This window comes from Convolutriloba macropyga, chromosome 12 (assembly GCF_964194025.1).
Source record: "Convolutriloba macropyga chromosome 12, txConMacr16.3, whole genome shotgun sequence".
Taxonomy (NCBI): domain Eukaryota; kingdom Metazoa; phylum Xenacoelomorpha; order Acoela; family Convolutidae; genus Convolutriloba; species Convolutriloba macropyga.
The window spans coordinates 53,573,448-53,588,850 of NC_134479.1; the positions used below are offsets into that span (position 1 = coordinate 53,573,448).

A 15,403-nucleotide genomic window follows, 5' to 3' on the forward strand; every position below is an offset into this window, starting at 1 on the left:
GACATAGCAAATCCGGTAGCACACACTGCACTTGATTTCTTTGAAAAACCAAGTGTTCTAGTCAATTACGAGAGCGCTTTTGACCAGGAGGTGTTCCCTCAAGTGGGAGCCAGTGGACCCACTTTAGATTTTGTAGTGAGCAGTGACAACCGAAATTGTATAGACCTAAATTACATCCATTTGTCTCTAGTCGCTGCTATCTACGATGAAGAGGGTCGCACTAAAATCGAAGCAAGCAATGGAGTTGGAGTCATCTTTGTTAATAACGCAATGCACAGCCTCTTTTCACAAGTTGAACTTCACTTGAACGGCTCCCTGATATCTGACAGCAACAACACATATCATCATCGGGCCTTAATAGAAACGGAGCTCACAACAAACCAAGACATCAAATCAACGTGGGCTGCCTGCCAGGGTTACGCGTATAATCCGGATCCTGACGATAAGCGAAAAACAACTGAGTGGTACGCAAACAGACTTAAGCAAACTCTCGCAGCAGACTATCGGATGAATTTTTATGGCACTCTCTACGTTGATTTTTTCACTTGCGAAAGGCTTCTTCTGCCGGAAGTCAATATGCGGATTAAGCTCTGTCGTTCCAGTAGCGAATTCAGTCTCATGGGCCTGGGAGATGACGCCAAAAAGAAATTCACCGCAGTTGTCGAGAAGGCGTCAATATTTGTGCGCAAAGTCACGCTAACAGAATCTGTTAAACTTTCGATAGAAAGAGCATTGTTGAAAGCACCGGCCCGGTATCCATACATTGAGAGCCTTTGCAAGAGCTTTATTATACAATCTGGACAGAACAGTTTTGTAAAGGAATCTATTTTTGGTACCGAACCTATTCGAAGGCTAACTGTTTGTATGATAGCCAACGCAAAATTCAGAGGTTCTTCGGCCACTGATCCTTTTCATTACATCAAATTTGGCTTAACACGCGTAGAAATCAGTCGGGGTAACGGGCTACCGATTGCCGGCACACCTGTAGACACTCGAAACAATACACGACTATATCACAACACACTAACAGCTCTGGGCTTTAAAAACGGAGGAAACGGGATTGAACTTGATGATTTTGATGATCATTTTATGTTGACATTTGATTTGACATCCTCGCAAGAGGCATCGAAGAGCCTGACACTTTTCCCCGAACTTACAGGGGCACCAATAACTTTGAAACTTTCATTCAATCCAGCACTTCCTGAAGCAGTTGAGCTTTACCTAATTGGAGAAAAATTTAGTCAAGTGTTTGTCAATAGTGCCCGCGACGTCTGCAAGAATCAATTAATTTTCAATGGATAACTACTCAATTACTAATGTTGTTAGCAAATTTAAAGAGCTAAAACTTGTTTTTCGAGGAGTTTGGTCGTCTGATAATTTTCCTATTTTCCGACCTTCTTTTCAAGTAATAAACACATCTAGAGCTAATACACTTGGCACACATTGGATTTTACTTATTGCAATACCATCTAGGCTGGCTTTATCTAACAAGTCTTACAGGGGCAGCCGGAAAACCGGAAAAAAAACACAGCCCAAGAGAAAGAAAATGCAGATGCTCAATATTATAATTTGGAACAGTTTGAATATACCTTTATGCTTCTTTGATTATCTACATTCTCGAATACAAAGCTTGTACAGTAATACTCATGTGTTCATTTTGCACAAAATGACATCAGAACCCTCAGTACAATCTCTATCTTCTAATTTATGTGGTCTTTACTGTATATATGTAGCAACGCTCTTTTTCAGAAATTTTGGTCAATGTCCAATGAAAAAAAGTGAAACGCATAAAGACATTGAGAGCTTTATTACTGGTTTTCGTGCAAAATGTGTTAATATTCTTAAACAAGTTCGCCAAGTCAATGAGATTAGCTTAGTTCAATTTTTTAACTGCAGGTCCATTAGTAACTACAAATTACGTGTCGAATGATTTGTATGATTCTTCATTTGTTGTAACAAAAAAACCATTAGCAATGTCTTCATTTTACATTGGTTACAGTGTATTTAATGCTTTCAAATTATAGGTACAATTGAATCGTTGAAAGTCTGTTTTTTTCATCAAAAAATGAAGTGTCTGAGGAAAACTGAAGGTAAATTAGAGTTTGATTAAACCCACGAGTAATCAGATTCAGGCGTACTCTTGGATAAACCGGCTACTCATATTGGTTGGGACTGATTCAGTAATTTTCTTCATGATAATCATCATCTTCTTCATCATCCACTTCCATCGCTTCGTCATCAATGTAGGGATTCTTTGGCCTCAATTCTTTTCTCTCCTGATTGATTACACGGCTCCCCAATTCATTAAGATGAACAATATCACTACTTCCAATGCTCTCCGGATCACTCCACTGCTGTTGATTGTAGCCGGGATCCGGTGGTTCTAGAATAACAGAACAAAGATACCGGATTAACCTAGGGAATATGAACACCCTGTTGCAAAACTTGATGGCTTTTTTTAAAAATTAGCACACTTACCGTAAACATGTTTCCCAAGGTCTTGCAGATGTGAAGAATTCAATAAAGAGCGACCATTCAGGGAAACCTCTGATAGACCGTCCGAAGAATCGTAGCTCTCCCCACCAGCGCTTCCATTTTCTTCATCTGAACTTGATGACGATGATGACGTGTCGTCTCCATCGTTCACAAAGCTTTCATTTTCTTCATCGACTGCTGGGTTCTGCTCAAGCCAAAAGTGTCCGTGAGGCAGGGTGGTGATTCCATCGCTCAGAATGAAACGTTTATCATCAAAGCTATTAAGGGCTACCTTGTTTGTCATAGAGATCTGGATCTGATGGTTCTCTGCGTGTATCCGCGTCATAGGTGCCCGCTGACTTGACTTCTCAAAAAGACAACTGCGGTATTTATCGTGATGGAAACTTTTTTTGACACTACGTTGAACGCCTTTTGCACTCTGCTTCACTCCATCCACATATTTAATGCTGTACATCTTTGATCTCAGCAAAACGCATTCTTCCAAGACTTGCCCATTCAATTCATCTGTCATAGTAAGTGGAACCTTTTTGTTCGTTGGATCATACAAAACGTGGTCTGATGGATAATCCGAAAGATCAAGCAGGTGCTTAAAGTGCGCCATATCTTCGTAGAGATCATTCGTTTCAACCCGATAAAGTAGAGATGCGGTGTCCTTGTAAACAACTAGTGTTCGATTACCGTATCTCGGCCTCATTTGATCATAGTGGAAACCATAGAGCGCCAATTTGGATAGATCTAAAATTGCTGCCCCAACAGGAGTTGGTTTGTCCCACGTTATGACTGGTTGCGACATGAAAACCGAACATAAGTTCTCACTAATAATTTTGAACGACTTGAAATTTGGTTTTAATGTCAGCTGTTCGGCTTTTCTTTCTGTTCCCACAAAATAAATTTGCCTACGATTGCGTTTGTTCTCCATTGTCTTTCCAAAACAGGTATTGGACATTAGCTTGTAGAAGTTTTTCTCAAATGTGGTTTTAGCTTGCTTCCTCATAACTGTGTTCTTTTCGATGTACGAACGTAGCCACTCAGATTGTTTGAAGCGAAGAGCTCGATGAATTTTCTTAATGATGAGGCCGTGCCGGACATAGAATTTCAAGTTGTTGATGTGACAAACATAGTGATTCTTATCAAACAGAGTTTCAACCAACTTTGGAACCTTCTCAGATCGAGACCTATTCAGATTTAGTTGAGAGCTGTATGATGACAGCCAGTCGGTTTGAACACAAAGTTTTTCAGGTGCTAGAGGGAGATCTTGATGCGGAATATGCATGGATGCTGGATATTCTAAATCCACCTCAACAAAGTAAGCGTAGTCGTCATCTTCTCGGTATTTTAAAAGATCACTCTCGGAAATAGATTCAACCCAAGTATATTCACATAGAGGCAGGGATTTCATCATTATTCCAGCATAGAGAGACGTAACATCAAAGAAAGCTCCAAAAACTGATGTCTCATCTTCATTAAAAGTATTCAAGTACTTGTTGTTTGCCTTGAAAAACCGCAAAGAGCCAACACCGTTCAAACCCCCTCTTATTGCTTTCTCACAAAACAAGAGTTTGTCAATGTCATCAAGTAGCTCAATTTTCACTTTTGTTGTGATGAGCATTGCGTCCCAGCTGAGATTAGGTGCACTGTGGAAATGAGCAGGATCTAGTTGGTACACTTTCATACAAACATCTCTGAACTTTTCAAAAACGTCAGCGAGAACAAAAACATCAATTTTAAGGTATGCATCGTGATAGTCTCCAAAATCATTACAATCCAATAACTCATAAATTTGCATCGCTTCGTTATATTGCTGCTCTGAAATATCAATTTTGCCGGTTAGGGTGTTTCTCCACTCCATGCCAAATACAGGAAATGGGGCGTTGAATTTTTCGAGGCTGTCGAGGTAGCTGTATGGGAAGTACGCTTTTTTCGCAATTTTTCTAAAATCATTGTCATTGAGATGTTGAAACCCTGAGCGTAGTATTCGAAGATCTTCTTGTTCAAGAGTTTTACTGAGCGCGTCAAGGCTGGAAGCCATAAAGTTCATGCTGTCGAGAAACCGTAGTTCATGTTTAATTGTTTTTTCTTTACCACGTTTGTCAAAATACGTTCGAATTGGAACCTTGATGGAGAAAGAAATAAACGTTTCTTCGGTGCGAGCTATCGCCGAAAGTTCTCCTTTGTCTTCAAGCGTCAAGTGTTTAATTATGTGATGCGAGTCGTAACGAGAAAGGTTGTGGAAAAAAATAGGAACAAAAGAACCAGCAGTAACCATTAAGTTACATTTCGAGTGCGCTACACCTAGAATTTTTCCCGTTAAATGACAGTGATGCACCACTTGGACCTCAACATCGTCGTCTGGAGAGAATTCATTTTCACAAATGCAACACGGTTCTGCCCAATTGTCAATCATTAACTGTCTTGCTATATCGGTCATCTCTAGCTTTCGATGCCGTTGACGCTCTACCGCTGTCCACCTCAACCAATGCCTCATTGTGTCCAAGAACTGTTTGATGCAACTTTCTCCTCTGTAAAACGTTTCCTTTGCAACTTTACCATCTCGAACGTCAACCAGAACGGCTCCAAAACTGCAATATGATATTGTTGTTCAATTACATGCGTAGCGGCAGCACCACTGTTGAGAGCACCGTGCTGGTAATTAGAAAGTACATCCTCGCAGTCATCTGTTTTAACATTGAACGCTTCGAGGTCGGCGTAAATTACAAATGGACATTTTGTTGTTTTGTGCCAGCTTGTAAACTCAGTGACGGCTCCTTTAGGTGGCATCTCAATCATTAGGTGTTGTTGGTCAACGCAAAGCTGTCGGTGCTGTTGCATTTTTGTTCGCGCAACACTCTGCAGACATCGCTCACAAAATTTTCTGAGACTGTTTTTAGAACTAGCTGTTCTCTCAGACCGCAGAATTGTCTTCAAAAGCCTGTCTAGATTTTTTATTAAACAAAAATGAGACTTTTTGTCGTCATTCAAAAGCAGAAGATTGATTGGTTTTCCTCCCCCTTTGATCATTGTGAGATATGCTGGGTAAATTGTGCGAGGTTCTTCAAAAGCGTAAACGTTAATTTTCACTCTATTCTCTTTTTCAAAACGCGGTATTTGACTGAGGGGCATTGGCATACGCTCTTTGTTGAACCTCAATTTTTTCAAATGACGAGTGTATCTTTTCGGCCGTTCTTGATTGTTACGCACTGGAAATAGAGCCGCCAGTACGCAATAAATGAAACAGAGACCATCTGCAAAATTTTTGATATTAAGAACAGTCCTTCGGAGAGGCTGAAGCAGCCTTGGTGTTGGAATAAAGCTAGCAGGACGCAGAGGTCGATAATTGCATAGCTTTATGTCAATCAGTTGGAGCCTCCTAATAACCCATCCGCTCCCAGCTGTGCAAAAAATATTGATTCGCGTCAAAACTTGGTCAACATGCTGATAGTATTAATCAGAGTCCAAATGAGATGAGACATTTTCCATGTTACTATTAAAAAAACAAGACGTTTTGTCACCTTTAAGCGGCTTTTCGAACTCAATTTGAAGACAGAGTGAGAATTTCATAGGGTCAGAGGTCATCTTTGACTTCACAAATTCGCAAAACGCACTTTCATTTGTCACCAAAAATTCGAAGGGATCATAATTCTCCTCGTCGTTGATAGCAAATCGAAACGTGCGGAAAAAACCTTTCACCGATCTCTTTTCATTGTGCAAATGACTTATTCCTCATGTCTTTGATTCGGTCGCTGGTTGTTGTCTGACATTATGATTAACATGTGAATGTTCCCCCAACGCGTTTTGTGTGCCGAAAAAGGTCTGACAGCTCGAGCATTTCAAGTATCGTGCAAAATTATGCTGCGTCTTTAGATGTCGCACTAAGTTACGAGCTAAGGAAAACACGCTTGTACAATGCCCGCAACAAAAATTTGTTGTTGGTTCGTTGGGATGCTGTTGACGTTTATGAATAGTGAGTTTATAACGACTTGCAAAGGATTCATTACAATTTGTGCATCATATTGGAACAGTAGGTGGCCTGAAACAACCAAAATTTTAAGTTGAAGATAAGCATTCGTAACTTTAGACGGATTTTTTAAAAAATATATAAAGAAGATGTAAAATACTGCCATCACTAGAATTTAGTCTATCATGGCTCAACGTCCGATGTGGACCTAATTTCTGAGCTAAGAGCAGTCACTGTCACTTCTCACAAGTAAATGACAACAGCCAGAGGACTTCTAAATTCATTGGATGGACTCGTGCCGAGACACTAGGAGACATTCATCTCGAAAATCAAAACGGGTAAAAGAATACATCGCGCTTAGCCTGGCTGCTCCCTAAGCGAAATGGTTTCCAAACCTGATTAACGAAATGGATGTCTCCCTGCCACTACTTTAAAATTGACGTCCAAAATGCTTGTCACAGGGAATTTGGCCCTAACTGAAGTTGAACGTCAATCCTATCTGTAAGCGGCGGTCTTTAGAACTTTCTCTTTTTCACATTTTACCTCACTATTTTTCCGTATTCAACTTTGTTTACATCAGACGTACCGTATCAAGTTATTTCACGGGAGAAATTGTATCACTTTAAAGTCTAGTTTGAAAATCTTTCCTTGATAGATATCCCTCCAAAATGGCTATGCTTGGACTTTGTTGCTTCAATCTGTTATTTCAGATAAAACCACTTGGTTTTCCGAGCATGAACAAAGCCCTATTTTGTTAGATAATGCCTTTAGTTCAAACAGATGTTAAGAAATTTAATCATTTCAGTAATTTTCCCTGTGTAATAATATCGTTTTCCCCAAGTTTCTAGCGTTTATTAATTGAAATCAAAGTTTTCCAGGCGTGAACAGCATTATAAATTAGTAGAGATTGTCACCTGCGGTTTACACAACAAATAGATAAGCATTATAAATTGCGCTTTAACCAGCCACACCAAAATCTGCTTCAAAACTAAATTAACTAAGCCTTCAATTGGACTCCGCTAATCAATCATTAAATTGTAACAATGAGCGAGAACAGTGAAAATCCTGGGGACCGACTACTGTACTCTTTCGAGAGTATATTTCTGTCGCGAGCCGTCTCTGTCAAACGAGAGTCAGTCGATGGCTCTTACTTGGTAGAAGTTCACAAAGGATCAGGGAAGGACAAGAAACTTCATCAAGGCCTGGTGTTGCAAAGCCAAACATACGAGAGGCTAATGAATACCTTCTCTCTATACCGGCAACTCATTCATGTAATTGCTCACGGAGAACTGGACTATTCATCTCTGCATGTGGTGAAGTTTGCGGCCTGTGCACGGATGAATGAAGATGCCAACGAATGTACAATCATTCAGGACGTACAAGGTGAGATTAAAGCTTATTTTATAGAAACTTCTGCACAAAATTCTCCATCTCAGACTTTCATTTTGTTTGTCTCGGCTCATTGCATAGCTGATCCACAGCGCGCACTGTTTACACGCTACATGAATAAATGAATCAAGTTCTGCTTTGTTTGTTTCAATGAACTCAAAGGAATATGCTCGTTTAAACTTTGTGGTCTTCAACCCCGAAGAGAACAGGCGGAGCACATACTTTCAATTCAAGATCTTCACCGAAGTCAATGGGAGATTCTGGGATATGAGGCAGGCGACTCTGACCACTAGGGAGTTCTTCGGCCTTATTCTCTATCACTGGGATCAAAAGAGGTCAAATTTCTGCAGAAGAAGTTTGCCTGAGACAACCACAAGTGGAAATGATGAACAGGAATACAAGATTCCCAAAAAGAGGCGCATAACTGAGCGCGAGGAAAGCCCAGAAAACTAAATTCTCCTAATCAAATTACCAGAAAGACAATTGACAAAACATATTTGTTAAACAGGCGATTGAATAAATTAGCTTCATTTTATTTGAATATTACTTTGCAGTTCAATACTCCAATCGGCCAATAAAGTCTTTAAATGGTTTGTTCAAAGCTCTTTGATTTAAGTTATAATAAAGCAAAAGACTATTCATAGCAGATAAACAGCAAAATTGCGATCATATTGAAAGAAACAGTGGTTAAAACACATTTCTCTTTGTTGCGTCTACTCTATATATTTAAGTACAAATAAATGTGGACAAAAAAGAGCGTGGCCATCTACCTACATTCAAGGGACGTTCTAGAAACTCCGAGACGGTTCCTGTTTCTAGGTGGGCAACCCTGGCAGCCCACTTACCCTAACCCGAGTCGGAACGTTAGAGCTTAACTTTGAACGTAAGCAGCATGGGAAGCGCACCCCAAACCGGTTAATGGGGCCGGCGGAACCCTGACACCGCCGTGACTTAGCAAGCTAAGTCCTACTTGCCACTTTAAACACGTATAAAGCGAGAAAAGGAGTTAAAGTTGAGCAAAAAATTGTTTTTATCGGGTATCAGAAAGGCTTCCCGGAATCTTAGTTTTTATGCTATCTTGATGAAAGTTTAACTTTTTTTGTGATCTTCCGCTAACGATTAGGTTGTCTTGATAGTACCGGACCTGAATCCTAAAGCCTGCAAAGAAAAGAATAAATTATTGAGCTAGTGTTTATTAAACTGAAATGAGTTTATCACAGTAACGATTTAAACCCGTTTTAATACGCTGTGTACTTAAAACAAGCAAAGAATATTGCGTACAGCTTAATTGTGAATACGCTGAAGAACGCTTATTTGTAGTTACGTAACATCAATCCTTCAAAGTGAAAGTTTATAAAAGTTTCTAACAATATTTGTGCAAATTTCAAGCAAAAAGCCGCTTTCGCAGCCTTCTGGATGGGTAAAAATTTCGAAGTCGTAGTTACCAGGCATCGCCCAATAAGTCTAGAGGAGCTCAAAGTGGTAAAGGAGAAAGACGTATGTCACCAAGTAAAAGAACCTGAAGTGACATCGTTGAAAAAATTACATTTGAAGCTGAAATTTATCAAAAATTCAGCGAATTTTGAAAAATCCGCGATTCTCAATTTTTCCTAAAAAACTTGCCCTAGAAACTGTTTTAGACGGTTTTTTGTGCTATTAGGTGATAGCAGTTGTAGGGGGATGCCTCTGGTTCGATTTGAAACGATTTTGAAGGTTTTGGTCGAATTGCATAAATTAGTCATAATATACACGTACCATACATTTATTATACGTATATAAACGTATATATTTGAAATGAGTCTAAAAGTGGGCGACAGACCCCCTCATTTCTTACTACTTATCTCGCATTAGGACCAAATAGACCATTAAAAAACAAGCGAAATGTTCATGCTTTTAATGAACTATTTAAATGATAGTAATTTGTTCACCCACCAGTCTTTCTCAATAACAAAATTCAATACTGCTGTCAATACTCTTGCTTGGTTTTCTGAACTTAAAAAAATTCTAGTTCTGTTAAATATTTTTTGCCAATCTTGAAAAACGGAAAAAAAGGATGCGTGAGAAGCAAGTGACTTTGTTTGGCCAAACAAGTGACTTTGTTTGGCTGCTTAGCAGAATGGGTCTAAAAAGTTAGACAACTACTCTTAATTCCCTGTTATTCCCCCGAATAAGATTACAAAACTGAGATATAGCAATGATAAAAAACAGTTCGGATATAAACTTTTCTGACTAAAGGGCAGTCTGGAAAGAGGGTGTGAATATCCTCGTTGACTGCCCCCCTCCATTGCAATGTTTATTTTACTTATTAACCCACATTATACTTATTTGGAGAAATTCTTTCTTTCTTTATTAGTGTCTTGCTTCGTGTCAATTGAGAGTTGCCTCATCTTCATTCTTTCAAGTAAATATTCGTTTACGTAAAAGTAGTTCACGAACTATTACTTAGACATGCTGACGAAAAACAAAACAGCCGGTAGATTGCCGGAAGATAGGAACCGTTGATCCTACACAGACCTATGGAGAAATTCACTGCCTACTGACCTATGGTTTGGTTGACACCGGTAAAGAAAAATAAAAAATTACTCTCAAATTTACTTTAAGAGTCAAAAAGTGTTCTGATTTAGTCCACTGTTTCATTAGATCAATATGCTGAACTCAACTTCTAGTTTGTAGGAATAAGTTGAATTTCAAGACAATTTAGCTCCGATAAATTTTGCTAATTTCGTGCACTGAGCCTACATTACAACGAATTTTTCGGTTTATCCCGTTTTTTAATGATTTAGCCATTCTGACTTTCAACAATCACAATTCGGTGACTTAATTCTAAATTTCATGCAATTGAAATGTCATTCTCTGGCGGTGTGGGTAATGTCGAAGGTGTAATCAAATCTTTACTAACCAAAGTGCGTGCGTACTCCTCAGAGTCTATCTCAGTTTTAGCACCAATATTTGTTGATGATTGAGTTGCATTTCTATCTGAACTGTCTCTGTTTGTAAATCGAGAGCTCTCAGCTATCGATGAATCTTTTCCAGTTCCTGCACAACCACCTGTTCTCCCTGTGTGTTGCTGGTTGTTGTGTTGATGATGTTGATTATGATGATGATTGGAGTCCACACCTTGTGGCACTATCGAAGGAGGTAGTGGGATTGGGAAAAGGGCTACTGAACACCTGGTCAAAACAGGAAGACATTCTTCATTCTTAAAACATCATGAACACATAAACCGATTAACAGGAGGGCACGGAGGGGACATAGCCTACATAACTTTTATGATACAAAAATTCCTACCAATGAGGGGTTCGAACTCACCAAGTGAAATCGAAAGAATGTTCTAGAACAAAACGGTCAAGCAAAAATTTTGCAGAAAAAAGACACACATTTTCAATTAATCTCCAACTTTGATAACGAGTATTATGTGAACTCTGAATACTCCCACCCCCCCCCCCCCCCCCAACTCACAAGCAATTAAAGAAGATTATAAATTTAGTTACGGCAACTGTTAGAAGGCTGTGAGAGAACAACCTTGTGTATATTGTGCAAAAGATAAGCTTAACACGGCTTGAACAGAAGCTCTACTTGTTCGTTCAAAAGTATACTTGGCTAGCGAAAAGGAGCCTTGAGGCACAACAAAGAACATAAGAATGGGAAATAAGAGATGCCCAAATTCCACAGCATAAGATCAGTTGATCTAATGATTATTACAATAGACACAAAGAAAGTTTCTGGTTCCAATACAAAACTGTTTCCTATTCACGGTAGTTGCTCTTGCCAAGATCCCGTAACGAAATCTTGACAAAAATAGCGCTCAAAAAAAAGTTAGAATAATAATCAATGTAGCTATTCATAACAGGAAAACTAAGATTGGGTTCTTTCCCAATACAGCCCCCTCCCAAAACATTGATAGCCCCATTATGGTATAATCATTATGCCCAGCTATATGACCTCTAAGCTGGGGGAAGGGGGTATAGTTGCAAAAGTTGAACCACATCTTTAACTCAAATTGCTGTTGAACTTCGCCATTTGTACCCGCAAGCTCGCCTCTTCCACCACGTGCTAATGATTAATTACCGCAAAACAAGTAGGCGAGGGACTAAAATCGTTAAAGAATAAAAAACAGTTCTGGTCATGATGGCATAATAGGATTATAAAATTTTCCGTATCAGTTCTTTCAGACATCCCGGGCAAAACTGACAATTCCTGCTTATCATTGGGCTATTTCCCCACAATCATTGAAAACTGCACAGGTGAAACCACTCTATAAAGGTGGTTCAGATTTCGAGCTTTCTTTTACAAAAAAAATAAGTTGTTGTCAACTCAGCAATACGGTTTTCAGCCAAAACGATCTTGCGTTGATGCTTTAAAACCTTTAAGTGAAATTATGCGAAATGTGTGGCAGAAAAGAAGGAAACTCAACTTTTGTTGACTCGAAAAAGCGTTCTATACTGTTGATGATAATATATTGATTCAAACTGGAGTGGTCCGGCTTGCGAGGTGTTTTCCTAGATTTTTAAAGAAATTATTTAACTGATAATCAGCGATACACAGAGACCAGATTTGGTTGCACAGATTTAAAAGTTAAATGTGGTGCACCGCAGGGCTCAGTCTTGGGCCCGCTACTGTTCCTGTTATCTATCAACTATCTTGAAAATTATCGCGGATCAAATGAAGTTATTCTCATTGCTGATGATACAACAATGTTTACGAGCTCAGCAGACAACAAGAAAAATTTTGTTTATGGTATTAAGAACTCCTTTGAATGGTTTAGCTCCAAAAAATTGACTGTAAACTACGATAAATGTAACTTGATATGTTTTGGAAAAAACTGTCGCCTTAAACATTAGTTTGATAACAGTTTGATTAAGGGTACCGACCAGTGTAAGCGTTTCGGTCTCATTCTAGAAGGAAAATTAACATTTAAGCATCATGTCAATAAATTTAACGCTTAACTTTCAGAGTTTTGCTGTGTTGTGCACCGAGCTGGGAACTTCTTTTCGCGGAACCAACTCATTTCCTTCTATAACGCATACGCATAATCTGTAATTGGATATGGTTTATTAGTATACGGCAAAACATCTAAACTATATCTTAAATAAGATTTCGATGAATCAAAAATGGATAATTAGAGCGAATTTTTTCCTGAGAAAAGCAGATTCGGAGTCACTTCCTATGCGGGATCACAAAAAACTAAGCGTTTTTAGGCTTTTCTTGAAAGAAATTTCTCTCGAAACTCTTAACCAAGAGTCAAATAAATCTGTAAACAAGCTACTGGACTTGCAGTGTCTCGAAAACAGGCGGCTAACTCAGAGCTTTAAAATCAAGCTTCTGCCGAGTATTCCATTCACACCAAGTTGGATGAGAAAATCGCCTAAACGGCAAATTCGTGTTGCATATTATTTTCTATGATCAAACAGACTTTTAAACCTAAACGAGTTGAGAGATAAGGATTTATACAGTTTTGTTATTTATTTTACAAATACGTACGACATCGATAATTGCAAAATTGAAAGACTTTTTTTCTGAACTTCCGTTATGCGGTCTTCCTGGGTTATCATTTATTGAGATGTACTTCTCTTTTGTAATCCCTCTGGGTAATTTTTATCGCATTATTTTGATTGACTGCTGCTGGTTAGTTTCAATTCATTAAATCATTTATTCGTTCATTCAATTGAGGGCATAGTTCAAGCTGTCCGCAGGAGAGGAGACCAAAAGCTAGTTTCAAAAGACGCAAGCGTCTGATTTCCTGTGTTCACCACAAAGAAGGGGGTAGGAATCTATGATTTGACTTCTATCTAGCACGTTGCTAAATAAAAATAGCACGTCCGTCTGGGCTGGGGGAGGCGTAAAATTATATACCACTAAGCTGGGAGGAGCGAGGGGGGGGGGGGATGAAACAGAAAATATGTGTTGACTGACCGAGTCTTTCCCATTCTAGCCCCCAGCTTAGAGGTCAGATAACCTAGAGCCCCCAACCATGGTAAATATACCATAATGGGGGGCTATAATTTCATGGGGGGGGGCTTTAATGGGAAAGACCCATGACTAACCTGTGACAAAGTAGGAATGATAAGAGCTGTTTCATAATTCGCCTGACGAGCACTTCGACTGTACTCTGTTCCTCAAAAACACACTTGGCCATCTCAAGCAGCACTTTGCTCCGCTTACTCTCAAGCCGCGATCTAAACAGAAGCCGGCACCAAAATAAAATTTAACCTTTCTCAATATAAAGCCTCCATTATGGTATATCTACGGTAATAGAAGGGAAATGTATGTTATTTGCCTACTAAGCAGGGGGAAGCTATAACCGGGAAAACCCCTTTTGTTAAAGTTGGGTGCAAAAGTTGGCAGTGTCTGTAAATGGACTATTTCGAGATGATTTTGAAACTTCATTCTTAAACGACAATTCAATTACGATCTCCATATTGTTCGCTTTTTGTCTTTTCCATTGTTTGAACCAATTTTCTCGAAGCGGATCTTAGCCCAGGGTTGAAACCAACAAGTACTCGGCCGGAATTGTCGATAACACTAAAGACTTGCCTCGCAATTATTTGATTAATAGCAGAAAAAAACAGGAACCGAACCCAGTATAAATGCGCACAAACCTTAACGGGAAGGCATGCACGAGTCTTTGCGTTGCACAAAGTCATTCGAATTTGAAGAGAAAAAACATTGAACGTATTTGTCACAAAAATTTCATTTAAATTGTAATATAAACCAACGCTTTTAAAAAACAAAGTACACAAAAATGAAAAATTTCGAATATCGCTGGTAAATTAATGAAAAATAGTCACCGTTCACCTCCTTGGAAACAGGACAATTAAAGATACAAATTGACAGTCTCTGAAAAGTTAGTGTTTAATTTGCTGAAGAGTTTGAGTAAAATTGCTCAATTATAACGATTCGGGCTGAAAAAAATAAAGGCTATTAAGCTTTATACCAGTAACAATTAGCATTCACTCTGAACTTAAATCACGCTGAATTATGACCGGCTTTAGCACGTTTATTTTGATTCTGCTCTTTCGTCTTGGGTCGTATAAATAGAAACATAGCCCGCAAATTTCCCGAAAAGAGCCGTAGTTGACCCGCTTGGATTGAAACAGAAAAAGAAAACAACAGATAGAAATTGACAGAAATTTTCTAAGTGTCACAATTTTTTATTTGGTGCGCAAATTCTGCATATTCGGTTAGATTCTAAAATTAGACTTAATTCAGCTTCGAAAGTGAACGCTATTAAGCATAATACTAATGCCAGCTAGCAATCTCTTTAATGAATTTTGGTAACCTAATGCACTACGACTTAAATGAGTGGACTTCATATGCTTATCCTGTTTCTTTTGATCTTTTGATTTTACTCTTTTGACTTGGACCGTAATCACTGCATTGCATAATTCAATGCATCAGAATATTTTAAAACCCATTCAGTTGAAACAGTGAGTGAGGTAATTAAGAAATCAAACGTGAAAATCGTGAAACGAAAAACGTGATCAAAAGTTAAAGCGAATTCAAAATGGAGAGCGCTTAAACAATAAGCGTTGAGCGGCGGACGGCGGCTATTAATAAAGCAAA

The 15,403-nt window shown here is 38.8% G+C and overlaps 1 protein-coding gene across 1 annotated transcript in view; it reads right to left on the reverse strand.

The window, feature by feature from the left end:
• The window catches only part of LOC142350857 (cGMP-specific 3',5'-cyclic phosphodiesterase-like), a 104,230-nt gene that overhangs the window by 27,956 nt on the left and 60,871 nt on the right, over positions 1-15,403 (reverse strand). Inside the window, exons 10-11 of the mRNA XM_075402839.1 lie at positions 13,885-14,016; positions 10,740-11,010 (exon numbers count right to left, since the gene is read on the reverse strand). Coding sequence (XP_075258954.1) covers positions 10,740-11,010; positions 13,885-14,016 — 403 coding nt within the window. The remainder of the gene's footprint in view (positions 1-10,739; positions 11,011-13,884; positions 14,017-15,403) is intronic.